Source organism: Etheostoma spectabile, chromosome 8 (assembly GCF_008692095.1).
Source record: "Etheostoma spectabile isolate EspeVRDwgs_2016 chromosome 8, UIUC_Espe_1.0, whole genome shotgun sequence".
Lineage (NCBI taxonomy): Eukaryota > Metazoa > Chordata > Actinopteri > Perciformes > Percidae > Etheostoma > Etheostoma spectabile.
This window is the reverse complement of record NC_045740.1, coordinates 4,334,388-4,349,436: the sequence shown is the minus strand read 5'-3', so window position 1 is coordinate 4,349,436 and position 15,049 is coordinate 4,334,388. Positions and strand designations below refer to the sequence as shown.

Genomic DNA, 15,049 nt, shown 5'->3' with positions numbered 1-15,049 from the left:
AGCCCTGAAGCAGTGAAGTGGTCAGAGATGTTAGACCGCTTCAGAAGTACACAGAAGAATTAAGTTTATTCATCAATGCAAGAACACCGTGATCAAACTGAATTTTTCAAAAGGGGTTTCTATGCATGTTGCAAAGCTAACACATCTGCCATGCGTAGCTGAGCCAGGCAACATTCCAAAAAGGGGTTACAGGAAAATGCTGCAGACAGTGAATCTTTTGAGGAGCTAAATTGAGTCCACAGACAAGCAGACAACAAATGGAGACAAAACTTAGAAAACAGACATTCAAACGAGGATATGTCAGCAGACAGTAACAAGAAGAATTCATAACAAAACATACAATCTTACAGACAGACAGTCCCATATTGTTCAGACAGACTCATGGACACGAGGCATGCGATGCAAAAGTATTTGAGTTGAGAGCCAGACAGGGACCAGGCTGCACAGGGAAAATGGCTTCTGCACCAACAGCACCTCCCATGGCAGCTGAGAATTGGGGAGGTTGTGATATGCGGGGCAATAGGTAACAGCACCAGTGAGGCCTGCATTTAATCTGGTAGGAGGAGTGTTATGTTTCGTTGGGCTCCTAATTAGACTTGGTCTCCTGCTTCACTGGGGAGCCTCTGACCTGCTAGCTGTCAAATTTCTGTTGCTCTACTTCCACAAAGACACCATTGGCTTCAATATGACATGGACCCAGTTTTTGAAGAAACCTAACAGTAGCTACTCCAGTCTGGGTTAACTCTTGTTAACTATTGATGGTGTGAGTTCTTTTTCCTGTGGTCCAAAATATAAATTTATTATGGCAGACTCTAATGGCTAGGCTCTAGAATATTATCAGAATCAATTAACGTGATACATTTTGTTCAGGCCAAAATTACAGAAGGCAGCAATTCTCGTAGTGTCCAGTTAGCCCCAGATACAACAGCTATGCGAGAGGCAATATTTCAAGTTTTATTCAATTATTTCGCAGACGACAATGTAATTTTGTAATAAGCAAGAGTGTTTTGGAAATGGCTCATGCTCTATGATAAATGAACGCCAACAGGCTCTTCATCTTTCCAACACAAGGTGGCAGCAGAATGTATGAGGGGGGAATGGGGGAAATGAGAAATAGGTGCTAAGGGGTACAGTACCTCCATAGTCTGAGAGTGATGCATGGTTTTGATTGCATTCTGTGCCATTGCCCTGGTAGCAAATGTGACAAACGCACAGCCTGTAGGGGGGGGAACAATAGGAGAGGGGGGGAGGGAGGGACAAGAAGAAACAAAACAAGACAAAAGGTTTGGACAACTCGTTATGAACCCCAAAAACACATTACAGTACAAAGAATGGCAACTCCCAAGCACACAGAACCACCCTCACTGGTTAGCACACAAAGAAAGAACACAACAAGGAGAACAGTAACACATGTCACATGAGCACAGTGATTGACGGATTAAATAGTCACCCAAAGAGGCTCGACTATGTGCTGTCATGTTGAAACAGTACACGTGATTACAGACACATAAAATGCACACAAATACACACTGAAAGGCTTTGATTTGCTAAAAATGTGAAATATTTGCAAACATTTAAGGGTGTTTTGGGTCCATTTCAATTGGGGTTACACTGTATACATTTACATAAAATAAATTCATGGCCAACTGTCTCCACTGTGAGGTTTTATCATATACATCAACACGAGATGCAACAACAAGCTGATTCCAGCCTTTGTAGAGTGTGATAAAGGAGGCGGTAAAGGAGGAGCTGAGCCGCCTGCCAGCTGAGCCCACGAACACCAGCAGCCAGCGGTTGCCAAGGCGACGGGCCATTGTGCCGGACAGCGAGTGCAGTGGCCCTCCGCTGCGAGACGTGGAGTTTAACAGTGACTGCAGGATAGACTATGGGGACGGAAAGGGTGCCACTGAAAGGTGAATAGCACTTGATTTTGGGGGTGGGGAGGTTGAAATGAATAAGTAGGGAGGGGCCTGTATAAATACTTGAGAATCTGTACTCCGCTATGCTGAGGGTGGCGGCTGTGACGCGAAGAACACTGCCTACGCTGAAAGCACACCTACCTCTGCTCTGACCATCTGGTCCCCGGAGAATTCGGCACTCTTCCATCTGTCCAAAAGATGCGAACATCATTCTGATCTCGTTCTCGCCGTATTTCTTTGAAATCATTCCGATGAAGAGTTTCCGGTCTTCTACCGCTGCAGAAGGATGATAAAGAGAAAAGCTATTCAGACCAACAAACAATTATGGAGCTATGAAAGCGGCAGTTACATCAGGCATAACATTTTTCACTTTTCTTTTTCAAGCTCTCTCCTTGTCATGCTGCCACATTTTTTGCCTCTCACTCAATGTGCCAGCCTATGGTACAAATCTCTGCAACCTGCAGCTTTGTTTTCCTCAGTGTCTACTTCTCAAAATTGATAACTATCATCCATTTGTGCTCTCCTCCAGATCCTCTTTACCTGCTCCACTCTTTTCCCCTTGGTACTTTTTAAAGCCCTTAATCCTCCTAACCCCCAACATGATATAGAAATTTAGTATTGCTGCACATTCCCTGAACTAAATTCATCTCCAGCCTTTATCTGGCATTAAACAGAGTCATAATCCAGCCCTTGTCTTCTTTTAAAATCTTATACTACATTTATCTTGGCTAAATCTAAAAAGAGATTTCCTTAACAGACATCATTTCTGTACTCTTTATTCCTAGTTCACTTACCACTTGTTTTCTCACTGTCAGCGGGTTTCATCTGGATAGGATGATGCATCTGGGGGAAAAAAGGGTAAAGAAATGGTTAACACCGCACCTGTCACCATTATGAACTACGCAGGTGATTGGCTTTGTTCATCACAAGAGTCTCATATCTTCACACATATATCCTCCATCTTCAAGCATTCCTCTCTACCTCTTGTTTTGTTCTCACTCAAAACACCATCATTCCTTACCACTGCCAGATTTAGGAGGAAGTGTCTATGAGTTGATGGCAGGGATCAAATTCTCCAGTATCCAATTTCACTTCTCGCTGTAGTGCAGACTTGTGATTGAACTTATTGACTCTTCGAGTCAACATCCCTAATTTTCTTTAGAACAAATTTACAGATATGGTTGACGAGCAAGCCAGTTCTGTATAGCTTTCAAATGTACAGTAAGTCTTTGTTTTGGATTATATATTATATCATATACGAATAAAACCAGATGTGGAAAGTCTGAGCTGTCTAGAATCTCATTTGAGACAGCCTAACATCTCTGAACATGACGCCTTTCCTGAAGCTGTGTTCATTATGTGAGAAAGTGCTTTAGGATCTGTCATTTAATTCAATAAAAACACATTTGTCCAAGGTGGCTCTCAGAACTTCAAGTGAATATATTTTTAGCACATTTTACCTGCCATGTGACATGAAAAAGGAATAAATCTAGCCATGAAATGCTTCAGCAGGTTGTACTTATGAAAAGTGGTGGGTTTGTTTTTGACAAGCACTAAATAAAAGAAGCAGACAGATGGCCTGCTCAGTATGGGTACTGGCTAACGTCACTGACCAAGGAGAGCGAGAAACAGAACGGAGAGAAAACAGAACAGAAACGCAAACCAAACTCAGTCCCCTGCAGTCAATGCCAGTAACTGTGTGATCGGGTATTGGGACTGAGGAGCTGAGCTGTTAGACCACACTTTATTTGAAATGTCTGGCTGATTGATAGTCTTCCAGTAAAGAGAGGTGGGCTAGTTTACTCAGCCTGCTACACTCATTTATCAACCCGGTTTCAATATTTAACTGTAACCTCACTGATAGGGGCTCCATCTTCAATAGACTGTGCTATTGATTTAATTGACAGCTGGAGAGGTTTGTTATTGATTTAACTGATTTGAAGGGAGGTTTTTAGAACAGTGTATAGACGGGGCAGATTTGTGAGGGGTTTAAGAAGCAACTGCACTTCCCAGTTGACCGGGACCTTTTATCCCGCCAACTTTGGAAAATAAAAATGTAGAATCAATGATTCATGAAGACAAGCATTAATAATTTGTTCCACTTTGTGCCGATCGGGTCCTGTGCTTCAGTGAATAACCTGCTGCCTGGTCAAGCACACTTTACCTGATACCTGCATGTGTGTGTATGTATGTGAGTGTGTACGGTCAGCTGGAATGTTAAGAATCAGGGCAGTCCTCAGTGTGATGTTAGTGTATAGTGGGAACTAAGATATTTTTCAGGCCAGACAGGCATTCAGTGTGCCGAGAGCTCATTATCGGCCAGCACACAGCTCACAGCCTGCACCAGGGATGTTGAGGGGCTCAGCAGCTAAGAGCAGCCCATGCTGTTCTTACTCACCCCACTTAAAGTCTTTATGTTGTGCAGTGCATTCTGGGCCTCCAGTGCAGCCTTTCTTGTATAAAAAGTTACAAAACAGCATCCTGCAGAGAGAGAGAAACAGGGACAAACAATGGGCGGGGGGAGGAGACAACAGCATTAAAAACACAGCGCATACAGAAAGTAAATGTAATGCCACGACTGCTGCAGAGCAGAAAAGAAACTAAACGGATGAGTGTATGTTCGCCGTGTATCACATGTTAGAAACATGTGACAGGATATTCTTAGCGCCAATGTAGGAGCTTGCAGCGAGGACAATGGAGTAATGAGATGGGTAAAAGCTGCTGTGTGACATGGCCATAGTGACCACAGGTCATGGTCAGGAAGAACTGATGTACAGTCTGCAGGTCAACACAGCCCGGGCATGCCATGGCACAGTGCAAACACTTCAGAGAGTGGTGTCGCATTACATAAGAATATATATTATATATAAATAAAGGAACCATGAAAACAGCACAAAGCGACAAGAGGGAGCAGAAGTGAGAGGACGGATGAGGAATCATGAGAGGAGAGATGAGGTGGGGGAGGGGGATGAAGAAAATAAGGGCTAGGGAGAAGAAAAAAAAAGAAAAAGAAAAAAAAGCCTCTCATCCTTCCGTCCCAGAAGACCGCCAGTGGCGTTCCAGCCTGTCAGTTTCACTGGGTTGGGGAAGTGGAGCACTGCAGCGTCTCTGACCTACATAGTGTGTATTATGCTGTTACTGGAGCTCCCAGGCCGCAGGGAGGGCTGTTGAACTCCAATATGCATTGAGCTGCTCTCTTCTCTCTCACAACCAGCTGAGCTCTCTCTTTCTTTGCTGCTTAGCCCTGCCTCCAATTTACCGGAGCTAAATAAACCATCTAGAGTGCGTGATAGTTGTCAGATGATTTTTTCATGGCTTGCGGTAGACGTGGCCTAAAAACACTCAAATCTGATGGCTCCTCTGAAGAGCCGTGGCCCAGTAAACAACCAAAATGGAAGTGGGATTACAGCAATTTCCACAAATAAATCAAACAAAAGCTAGATTTAGACATAAGGGGGTGAAGGGTGTATTATCTGCCCCTACTTCTCCCAGTAGGAGTAGGACTACTGGTAAAGGAGCACAGCAGTGAAATTGCTGGGTGTGGGGGTGCTGCTGCAACATATTCACCTCACACAGGCTGAGTGAGCCAAAGAACTCTGTGATCAGGCCCGATTATCTATTAGAATACATTAACATCGCATTAACATGTCAATAGGCCATCACAGCTGACACTCCACATAGAACTGGGGAGGGCTCTGCTTAAAAAAAAAAAAAAAAGGGGGCGGGGGCCCTTTTAAGTCTTCAGCTTCCCAATGAACTGCACAGTGTTGGCTGTATTTCCCCGTTCCCCCTCCCCCACACACAGCACCCTGGATATTTTCTAGTATACCTTTGAAATAGAGGGTGACATGGGAATCAAATTGTTGCTCCTATTCCATCCCGAGTCCATAAAAATACTTTCATATCCCGATCACGTGACCAACAAAAAAATCCAGTCCAGCAAAAAATCCCAAGAGAAAGACTCCCGAATCCCGCTCCCGTTTCGTTCACCATTTTGTCTAAAATAACTGCCACTGTTGGACACGCACTTCACACAGAGAGCAGGCTCGCGCGCCACCTGGTGGACAACAGAGAACAAAAAAGACGTTGTCCATTGCTGTCTGGAGGGTAACTAGCCAGTTGATATCGCGTGTGTGCGTTAGGTTGATCGCAGTCAAATCACAGAGGTTGCCTTGTAAATTTAGACTACACTATACACCTGCGGGCCTAGGTGATTTCATTACGCACAGAGATCTCACACTCAGCACACATTTCTCCATCCCGCTACCGTTGATTTTTATGCTCTACTCCGTCCCTATCACATTACCAACTGTGAAATTGACTCCCGTACCGAAGAATTGTCACCCTCTACTTTGAACACACTCAGGATCATTTGGTCACATTAGACATGCATTTATATTTGTAAAAAAGATCATGAATCAAATACTGTCCAGGTCACAGGGCGTTTTGCCATTGGGCCATGAAATAATAAATGCTATTTTTGGCTAAATAAAAAAGGTTAAGTGAGGAACCTTGGGATCTAAATCAAGAGGTTCCTTTTTGCACATTATATGAAGATTTACAAAATTGTACTGCTAATCACTTAAGACATCTGATTTATTTAAACAACACAGACGTCATGTAATAATTAATTGTTGGAGACTGACATTTGAATGTTGGAAAAAAGAAAGAGGGAGAGTATAAGCGCCAGAAAGGCAAGATGTCCGTCTCCAAGCAGCAGCGTTGTCAGCTTGTCTTTCACTTGTAAAAAAAAGGGTGGAGGCAAAAAATAAGGACCAACTGCACTAAATGGGTAAAATCACTGATTCACTTGGCTGAACAGCCAGTCAAGAAACACTCTCTCTCAGACGGCTGCCACTACGATTATACGGACTCATTCAGCGGAACAGAGGCTTATAAGGGTTAAACAATGCCAATAGTTCTGGGAACAGCTCAAATAGCATGGCCAACTGTTGGCCAGAATCCTTTAATGACGGCCAAACAGCTCCGGACCACTTGGTGCATCAGGGCCATGAAACCACTGGTAGCCCAAAACAGGCTCCATTTAGACACGGGTTCAGCATCAAACAGGGTCCCACCTTTCTGAAAACCCCAGGAGTGGATTAGTGCATTTACCCATAGTGAGTCATCCAGCCATCAAGGGAAATTAAATTTGGGTAATGTTGTAAACCCCGGACAGTTACAGCAGGAAAACAGCCGCTTACTTTAGTCACCTGCAGTTAGTTACAGGAGATTGAGCACTTCCAATAGCACTTTGCTTACAGCAGGTATCCACTTTACCATCTCTTCTAATTGGAACCTGAACTGAATCGCTCAACTCAAGCACAATTTCAAAGAGAGAAAAAAACAAAAAAAAGGTATGAGCATCAATAAATGTCTTAATGAAAAATTGCAGTTGTAAAACACTTCTTTCATACAATGCTGCTTTTAAGCCATAGCAACACTAAATTAAAAACAATATTCCAATAATGCAGGGTTATGACAAACATTGTGTTAGTTTTTAACCCTTAAACAAAAAAAAGACTATTGAATCATCTCATCTGTAAGCACAAACCAGCTGCATTGCGTGTGCAGACAAGCAATGGTGTGCACTGCCTAAGGGGATTGTTCTGAAATGTGATGGTGGATGACGTGGCAATAACATGGTGTTGTGTAAAGTGCTTGACCACTAAAAGCAAGACAGATACAGGTAGAATACAACGGTGGCCATATAAAAAGGTCTAGGTTTTTGGAAGGTAACCAATCAGTATTTAGATCTGCCAATTTATTATGATTCTAACAAATAAAATAAACACTGTGTTTTAAATAAAACATATTTTACTCTATAAAATATAAAAGGTCATCAACATTCCATGACAAGTTACAAGACCCTAAAATGTCTTAAAACTGTTTACATACCAAGACCCCAAAAAACATAAAATCTTCTCTTCCTGTAATATGAAATGGCAAGATCCAAGAAACTGAACAACATAACGGATCATCAATTATAAACAATTAACCTGTTAATCGGTTAATTCAACTGATTAATTAAAATGAAATTAATTTCTTTTGTAAAATAATTTAGTGCTCTGACCATACCTTTGCTCTGAGGGGGATTCTGGGTGCGATCACGTAGGATGTTGATCTGGTGCACAGCTCCAAAGGGCTCAAAAAGCTCTTTAAGTTCTGTTTCTGACCAGGATCGCGGGATCTGTCCCACAAACATCTTGATGGAGTCTAGGTCCGGCTGGTCTAATTGCTCAAGCGACCCGTTCATCTTGCTGCCGTTGCCGTTGCTAAGAGAAACAAAAGAAATCTGTTATTAGTATAATAATACAAAAAAAAAATTAATTTGTTAGGTTATATTTTCTTAAATCACAAATCCATTTTAACACACTGTGAAATACTTAGTGACATTCTAAATTATTGCCAGAAAAATTTACAATGCATTCGTCTCCTAAAATAGCTAAACCAATTGTGATTATTTTGGCAGTGGATGGTAAGAGTTGTCCATTGAAAATTAGCACCAGCCATCAGCCAAATACTGGTAAATTATTCAAGTGGCTGCTAGATTTGCTTCACTCGCCAGCCAAAAAAAACATCGGTAATATATTGAGTCACCGTGGCAGGTGGACAGAAATATGAATTTCCAACCTACAATTAAGTCAGTTCAGGTGATCGAAAGACACTTTAATAAATCAAACTTTGCATTTTCCTTAACCCAAATACTTTTATATAAAAAAAAAAATAAAAAAAAAATGATATTGCTATTAATCAATTATTTGAAATAATTGTTAATCGGCTTGCTTTGACAATGATTGTGATTAGTCATCGTCACTGTGCAGGCAGACTATGTGTGAAACCAATAACCCAAATGAGACAAAATTGTGATTCATTAGATGGGATTGAGTTATTGTCTATGGATTTTCATAGCTAATTTTAATGTGCTTTGATACATTTTTATATATTTCAAATGTACTACCAAGGAGTCAAATAATTTAAAGAAAATTTAAATGAGGTAGATGCTGAAACAATATATTGTGTACAATAATGGATGGTTCAATAACTGATTGCACAGTCAACACATCAAGTAACAATCTGGGTGTTGGGGGGTTAGTAGCGCAATGATAAAGATACTATATCGAGACATTTTCCTTTGAGGCAAGCTTTAGAGACAGAGAATCAATCCCCACCAGTGTACCTACGCCTACAGTACCTTTGTGTCACTCGCACACAAATATTCCCTGACAGGTGCAGAGGTCCTGGAAACCAGGAATGAGGCAAGAACTACAGCCATACATGGATGTCAAGGAAGAGAAATCATGCTAAGCATTAAGCATCACTCCCAATACACAACACAGTGCCACAGGGGAGTACAACACAATGTGTGCAGACTACAGTACAAACGATGTCTGGCACACACACAGTATCAAAATTCTTAAAACATTGTAAAACGAGGGACTGACAAAAAAATAAATACACTAAAAACATTATCTCACACAGACCTTTGGACACGAGCCATCCATCTCTTACAAATTGAGCCCAGTCGTTCCGCAGAAACACCAAACTCCTTGAGGGACCTAAATGACATGCTAACAAATCACACTTCAGGTCTTGTTCTTCTGAAATCCAACTCCACACCTCAGTATTAATGTTTTTTTTCCAATGGAGGTTAATACATTTAAAGTATGATATAAAACTGTTCCAAAAAAAAAAAAAAAAAAAAAAAAAAAGCTCCAGGGAAACAAAAGCCTCTTTCCACCAAAAGAGGTGAGTGCCTCCCTCCCACTAGCTCTAACAGCTAAAGGAAAACAGCACTGCAGAGCTCTAAACCTACAAAAATTACTGTTTGCAGACAGAGATTTTGCTGTACATCTCCTTCTCAGCCGCTTTGGCGATGGTACAGAGAGTAACCTACAGCTTCTTCACCACAGCAGGGGAACAATCACATATTGTTCGCCCATGCCGGAGAACACTATTCACCGTTCCTCTACAGCACAATGGGCCAAGTCAGAGAGATGCTTTGGAACACATCGAAGGCTACGTCTGCTAAGGCCACAGCACTGGTGGGTGACACCATTTATCCAGTTTAGCCAGTGGCATGCAGACGCCATTTTGCTGACGGCCTTTTGATGAAATATCATCGTCGAAACATCACTTGAAAACCTTTATTTGTGTCACAGCATTCAAAAACATCAAGGCTCAAAATCAACTCCCTTTGACAGTGTCTCCTAAACATTCATTAACTGAAGTTAGTTTATGTATGTATGTATGTATGTATGTATGTATGTATGTATGTATGTATGTATGTATGTATGTATGTATGTATGTATAGAGAGAGAGAGAGAGAGATAGAGATATATATATGCACAGACCATAAGCACACTAAGAGCTATGTTGACCGCTTGAGTTGAAACTGTAGAGAAGAGCAAGAACAGATGGGAAGGAGAAAAAAAAAGTAAATTATGGAAGAGCATTTCACGTTGCGGTCATTAATGAATAGTTAAACATTTTGGGAATTATGCCTCTTTCTTGCAGAGTGTTAGAAGAGAAGATTTATACCACACTCATATCTGTAGGTAAAATTTAAAGCAAGTGGCCAGTTACCTCACCACAAAGACTGGAAATAGGGGAAAACAGCTAGCCTAACTTAATAGGAAACCAAATAATCATTCCCCAAATGTCGAAACATTCCTTTTAAAGGGCTAGTAATCAACTATAGCTAGACCTGCTAGCTAAGCTACCAGAAGGTGACAGCTGCACGGATCAGTTTTAAGTGTCACCTGCTGACATGAAGTAGTATCAGTGGAACTAGTGTGTCAAGCTGTTAAAGCTGCATAATGTCATGTCAATAGAGCAGTTAAAACTGTTTGATTTTCAATGAAAACTGTAGACAATCGGATCAGTGATGTCAGAGTAACCAGGACCAATGCTGTTAGTATTTTGTTTTTTTAAAATGTATTTTCAAAGATTTAAGCACAATTGAAATTGCAGTCACCTCTCTTGTATTAGGGTGACACCTGAGATCTCAAGATGGACATTGCATCTCAAAAACTGACAAAATGTAACCAATGCGGGGCACCCGGATGGCTCAGTTGGTAGAGCGGGCGCCCATCTATAGAGGTTTACTCCTCGACGCAGTGGGCCCGGGTTTGACTCCAACCTGCGGCCCTTTGCTGCATGGCATTCCCACTCTCTCCCCTTCCATGTCTTCATCTGTCCTGTCAAAATAAAAGGCCTAACAAATACCCCCAAAAAATAATCTTTAATAATAATAAAAAAAAAAAAAGATTAAAAAAAAAAAGGAGTAACCAATTCTATCTGTATGGCTTAATACCACTGGGGGCAGTGTTTTAGCTATTTACACAAAGCAGCGGGGCACCGCTGTGGAAGCAGAGATTTTCAGTGACAATCAAATGGAGTGACTGAAATCAATTTCATGAATAGTTCAGTTAAAAAAATAAATTTAATTTAGTTCCAAACTAATACATTAAATTTTAAATTATTCTATTCAGATTTTCAATTAAATTATTCAAGTTCAACTACAGATAATTCAAATTCTGTTTCTAGGGACACATACAGTGAGGCTCGAAAGTGTGGGCACCCCAGGTAAAAATTTGTATTAATGTGCATGAAGAAGCCAAGAAAAGATGGAAAAATCTCCAAAAAACATCAAATGACAGATTAGACATTTGTATGTCACAAAACGTTTGATTTTATTTCCATCATTTACACTTTAAAAATAACAGAGAACAAAAAAATGTCATCTGCAAAGGTTTGGGCACCCTGCAGAGTTTATAGCATGCACCGCCCCCTTTGGAAAGCTGAGACCTGACAATGTCATGGATGGTTCTCAATCATCGTCTGGAAAGACCAGGTGATGTCAATCTTAAGGTTTTAAATGCCAAGATTTTTCTGACCTTGCCCCAACAATCCGCACCATGGGTTCTTCTAAGCAGTTGTCTAGAAAACTGAAACTGAAAATAGTTGACGCTCACAAAGCAGGGGAAGGCTATAAGAAGATAGCAAAGCGTTTTCAGATGTCAATATCCTCTGTTCGGAATGTCATTAAGAAATGGCATTCATCAGGAACAGTGGAAGTTAAAGCAAGATCTGGAAGATCAAGAAAAATATCAGACAGAACAGCTCGCAGGATTGTGAGAAAAGCAAGTCCAAACCCACGTTTGACGGAACGATCCATCCAGAAAGACCTGGCAGACACTGGAGTTGTGGTACACCATTCCTCTATAAAGAGATACTCGTACAGATATGGTCTTCATGGAAGAGTCAGAAGAAAACCTCTTCTACGTCTTCTCCGCAAAAAAAAAAAAAAAAAAAAAAAAATCAGCATTTGAAGTTTGCAAATGAACATTGAGACAAGCCTAATGCATTGTGGAAACAAGTTCTGTGGACCGATGAGGTTAAAATAGAACATTTTGGCAGGAATGAGCAAAGGTACATTTGGAGAAGAAAGGGCACAGAATTAATGAAAAATACCTCTGTCCACCTGTTGGGCATGGGGGTGGATCAATCATGCTTTGGGGTTGTATTGCAGCCAGTGGCACAGGGAACATTTAACGAGTAGAAGGACAAATGTATTCAATAAAATTTTAGCAAATTTGGGATGCTAACTTGCTGCAATCTGTGAGAAGGGTTTAGTTAAAGACAGCATGGCTTCTACAAATGGATAATGATCCTAAACACACCCCAAAATCCATGGTGGATTACATCAAGAGGCGTAAACTGAAAGTTTTGCCATGGCCTTCACAATCTCCTTTCTCAACATAATTGAAAATCTATGGATAGACCTTAAAAGAGCAGTGCGTGACAGACAGCACAGAAATCTCAAAGAACTGGAAGACTTTTGGAAGGAAGAATGAGCGAAGATACCTCAAACAAGAATTGAAAAACTCTTGGCTGGCTACAAGAAGCGTTTACAAGTTATTTTGAAAGTCTAAATGATGGAAGTAAAAATCAGACTTTTTTGTGACATACGAATGTCTAATCTGTCATTTGATGCCTTTTGGAGAGTTTTCCATCTTTTCTTGGCTTCTTTATGCACATTAATACAAATTTTTACCTGGGGTGCCCAAACTTTTAAGCCACACTGTATGTCCGCCCATAAAAGACCGCCAATGTATCCACATTAGCAACTTTTTCCCCTCATTCACCTCTGCTTCAGATTAAATATTTTATTAAAAAAAAAGAAAAAAAAGGCCCAAACAAGAAATGTTGGCACGTCATTGATAAGGGTACCAACTCAAAATATTATAATTATGTCGACACTGGCCAGTTCTGCTCCCTACACCACCCAACAGAGTGCTCCAAGACAGGAGCTTCCACAAACAACCCTGCGATGCGGCCGATCATCAAGCCCCAAGACGCCCTGCAGCAGCTGACGAGTCATTCACAGCCAAAGCCATGACAGTTGCATGCTAACTGTTGCAACACCCATAAAAACAGGTGATTTATCTGGACCATGTGTCTGTCCTGTTGGTGTGCTCTGACCGCGCAAGTATGCCAGCGACACCTTTGCTATGCCCATAATAGAAAGCCAGCCAATTTGCCTAGTAATGTACAAGATTTTGAAAGCTCAGCATTGGGTGTTTGGACATTACTCAACCCTAAACCATCAGGGGCCACAGCAGCAACACATGTCACATAATTTTGTTTTGTTACCACTGCTGATGGAAAGCAATATTTGTAGTAATATTTGTAAAAACCCTTGCTTGCTATAACTGTATTTAAATAATTACTAGCCATTTATGAATGTTATTTGCAACTCAAAAGTATGACAATGTTGCTATAATTAAAAATGTATTGAGCAAACAAGTCTTGTTAGAGCAACATTATACATAGTGCTGAGTCCTTTCCTGTTTTGAGTAATATAATAAAACTTCCCTGCCTTGGGCTGTTTTGGCAACCAGTAGCACACGGCTGTCATGCTCATTCAGGAATTTAAAAAAAAAGTTAAAAATCACATGGACACACAGACTGTTTCTGAGAAAAGAGGTAATTCAGTAGACTAAAACAGCTGTTTGCAAGTAATACACAAAAAAATTATATATATATATATATATATATATTTTGGAGTTGCAGCTTCTTTCAGGAAACCAGTGGCCTTATAAGCTGATTCAACGATACACAGAAGCCTCTAATGCCTTAGTAAGTTCTTTGACAGATGTCAAGCAGAACATGAAAGCTATTTCTTCTGGTTCGATCTATTTTCTCTAGTACTACAAAAAAAAAGCAGAATATCCTTTGACGAGTTGAATAAGGTTTAACACGGTTGGCATAAAAATATCCTCCTGACAGGCTTAGAGCTGTGACTTCACAGAAAACAGCAGCAGGATTTACATAACATTTGCTGTAGGACCCATGAGGAAGAATCACTCAGACTTGTGGCCCAGGTTTGGAAGAACAAATGACAACCAATGATGAATGTCACTTGAGGCCAGAAAGCAGAAATATGAGGGCTGTGTTATTTGATTTTCTACCAAAGTGGTCGACCCTAATCAGCAGATTGTGGTTCTGATGAGAAGTTATTAAGATATTTTCCTCCTGGCATTAACTCCAATTCAGCTCAATATGGCCTGATTTCATTGTTGCATTTCCCCTGATGAAGACAGACGTGTTCAATCAGCCTCTGAATGGCTTGCATGTTAACAGACAGCCAGCATCTGGCGACAAGGCCCGCCCCATTAGCTCCATAATCACATTAAGCATCACTGGTGGTTACGAATGACGTTACTAAAGCAAAGCTCGTGTGAACGAACAGTCACACACCCAACTAAATATTGAATTTAAATCTTCAGGTAGAGCTCACCGGAGCAAGAAACAGCATTTCTAATGCATCTCGAATAAATAGACAAACTTCTTACTAATAGCAGCAATTACACTTGATTACTTTGACAGTGTACTTACTGCCCTGACTTAATCATTAGGCTTGTCACGATTTCTCCACTCCTGCCTACCTGCAAATGTCCAAAGGAAAAAACCAGACAGCATAGCTTACAGACTGGTAGCACGCAGCTAAAGACATGGGTAACTGCCAGAGTCTGAGATAACGGCAAAACAGAAATGGAAGTCACTGGTGTTCTCCATGAGAGAGTTATGTAAACAAAAAAAGGTATGGCATGTGGGCTCAGACG

General features: G+C 40.9%; 1 protein-coding gene across 8 annotated transcripts in view; it reads right to left on the bottom strand.

Annotated features, from left to right (window-relative positions):
* The window catches only part of LOC116694291 (CUGBP Elav-like family member 2), a 34,248-nt gene that overhangs the window by 12,671 nt on the left and 6,528 nt on the right, over positions 1–15,049 (bottom strand). For 5 of the 8 annotated variants that reach the window (XM_032523930.1, XM_032523932.1, XM_032523929.1 and 2 more), the window contains exons 2-6: positions 7,998–8,195; positions 4,318–4,400; positions 2,714–2,762; positions 2,061–2,195; positions 1,117–1,216 (exon numbers count right to left, since the gene is read on the bottom strand). In XM_032523930.1, coding sequence (XP_032379821.1) covers positions 1,117–1,216; positions 2,061–2,195; positions 2,714–2,762; positions 4,318–4,400; positions 7,998–8,195 — 565 coding nt within the window. Of the gene's footprint in view, positions 1–1,116; positions 1,217–2,060; positions 2,196–2,713; positions 2,763–4,317; positions 4,401–7,997; positions 8,196–9,403; positions 9,551–15,049 lie in introns of those variants that run through there. The other 3 variants (XM_032523931.1, XM_032523935.1, XM_032523933.1) reach the window with 2 other exon arrangements.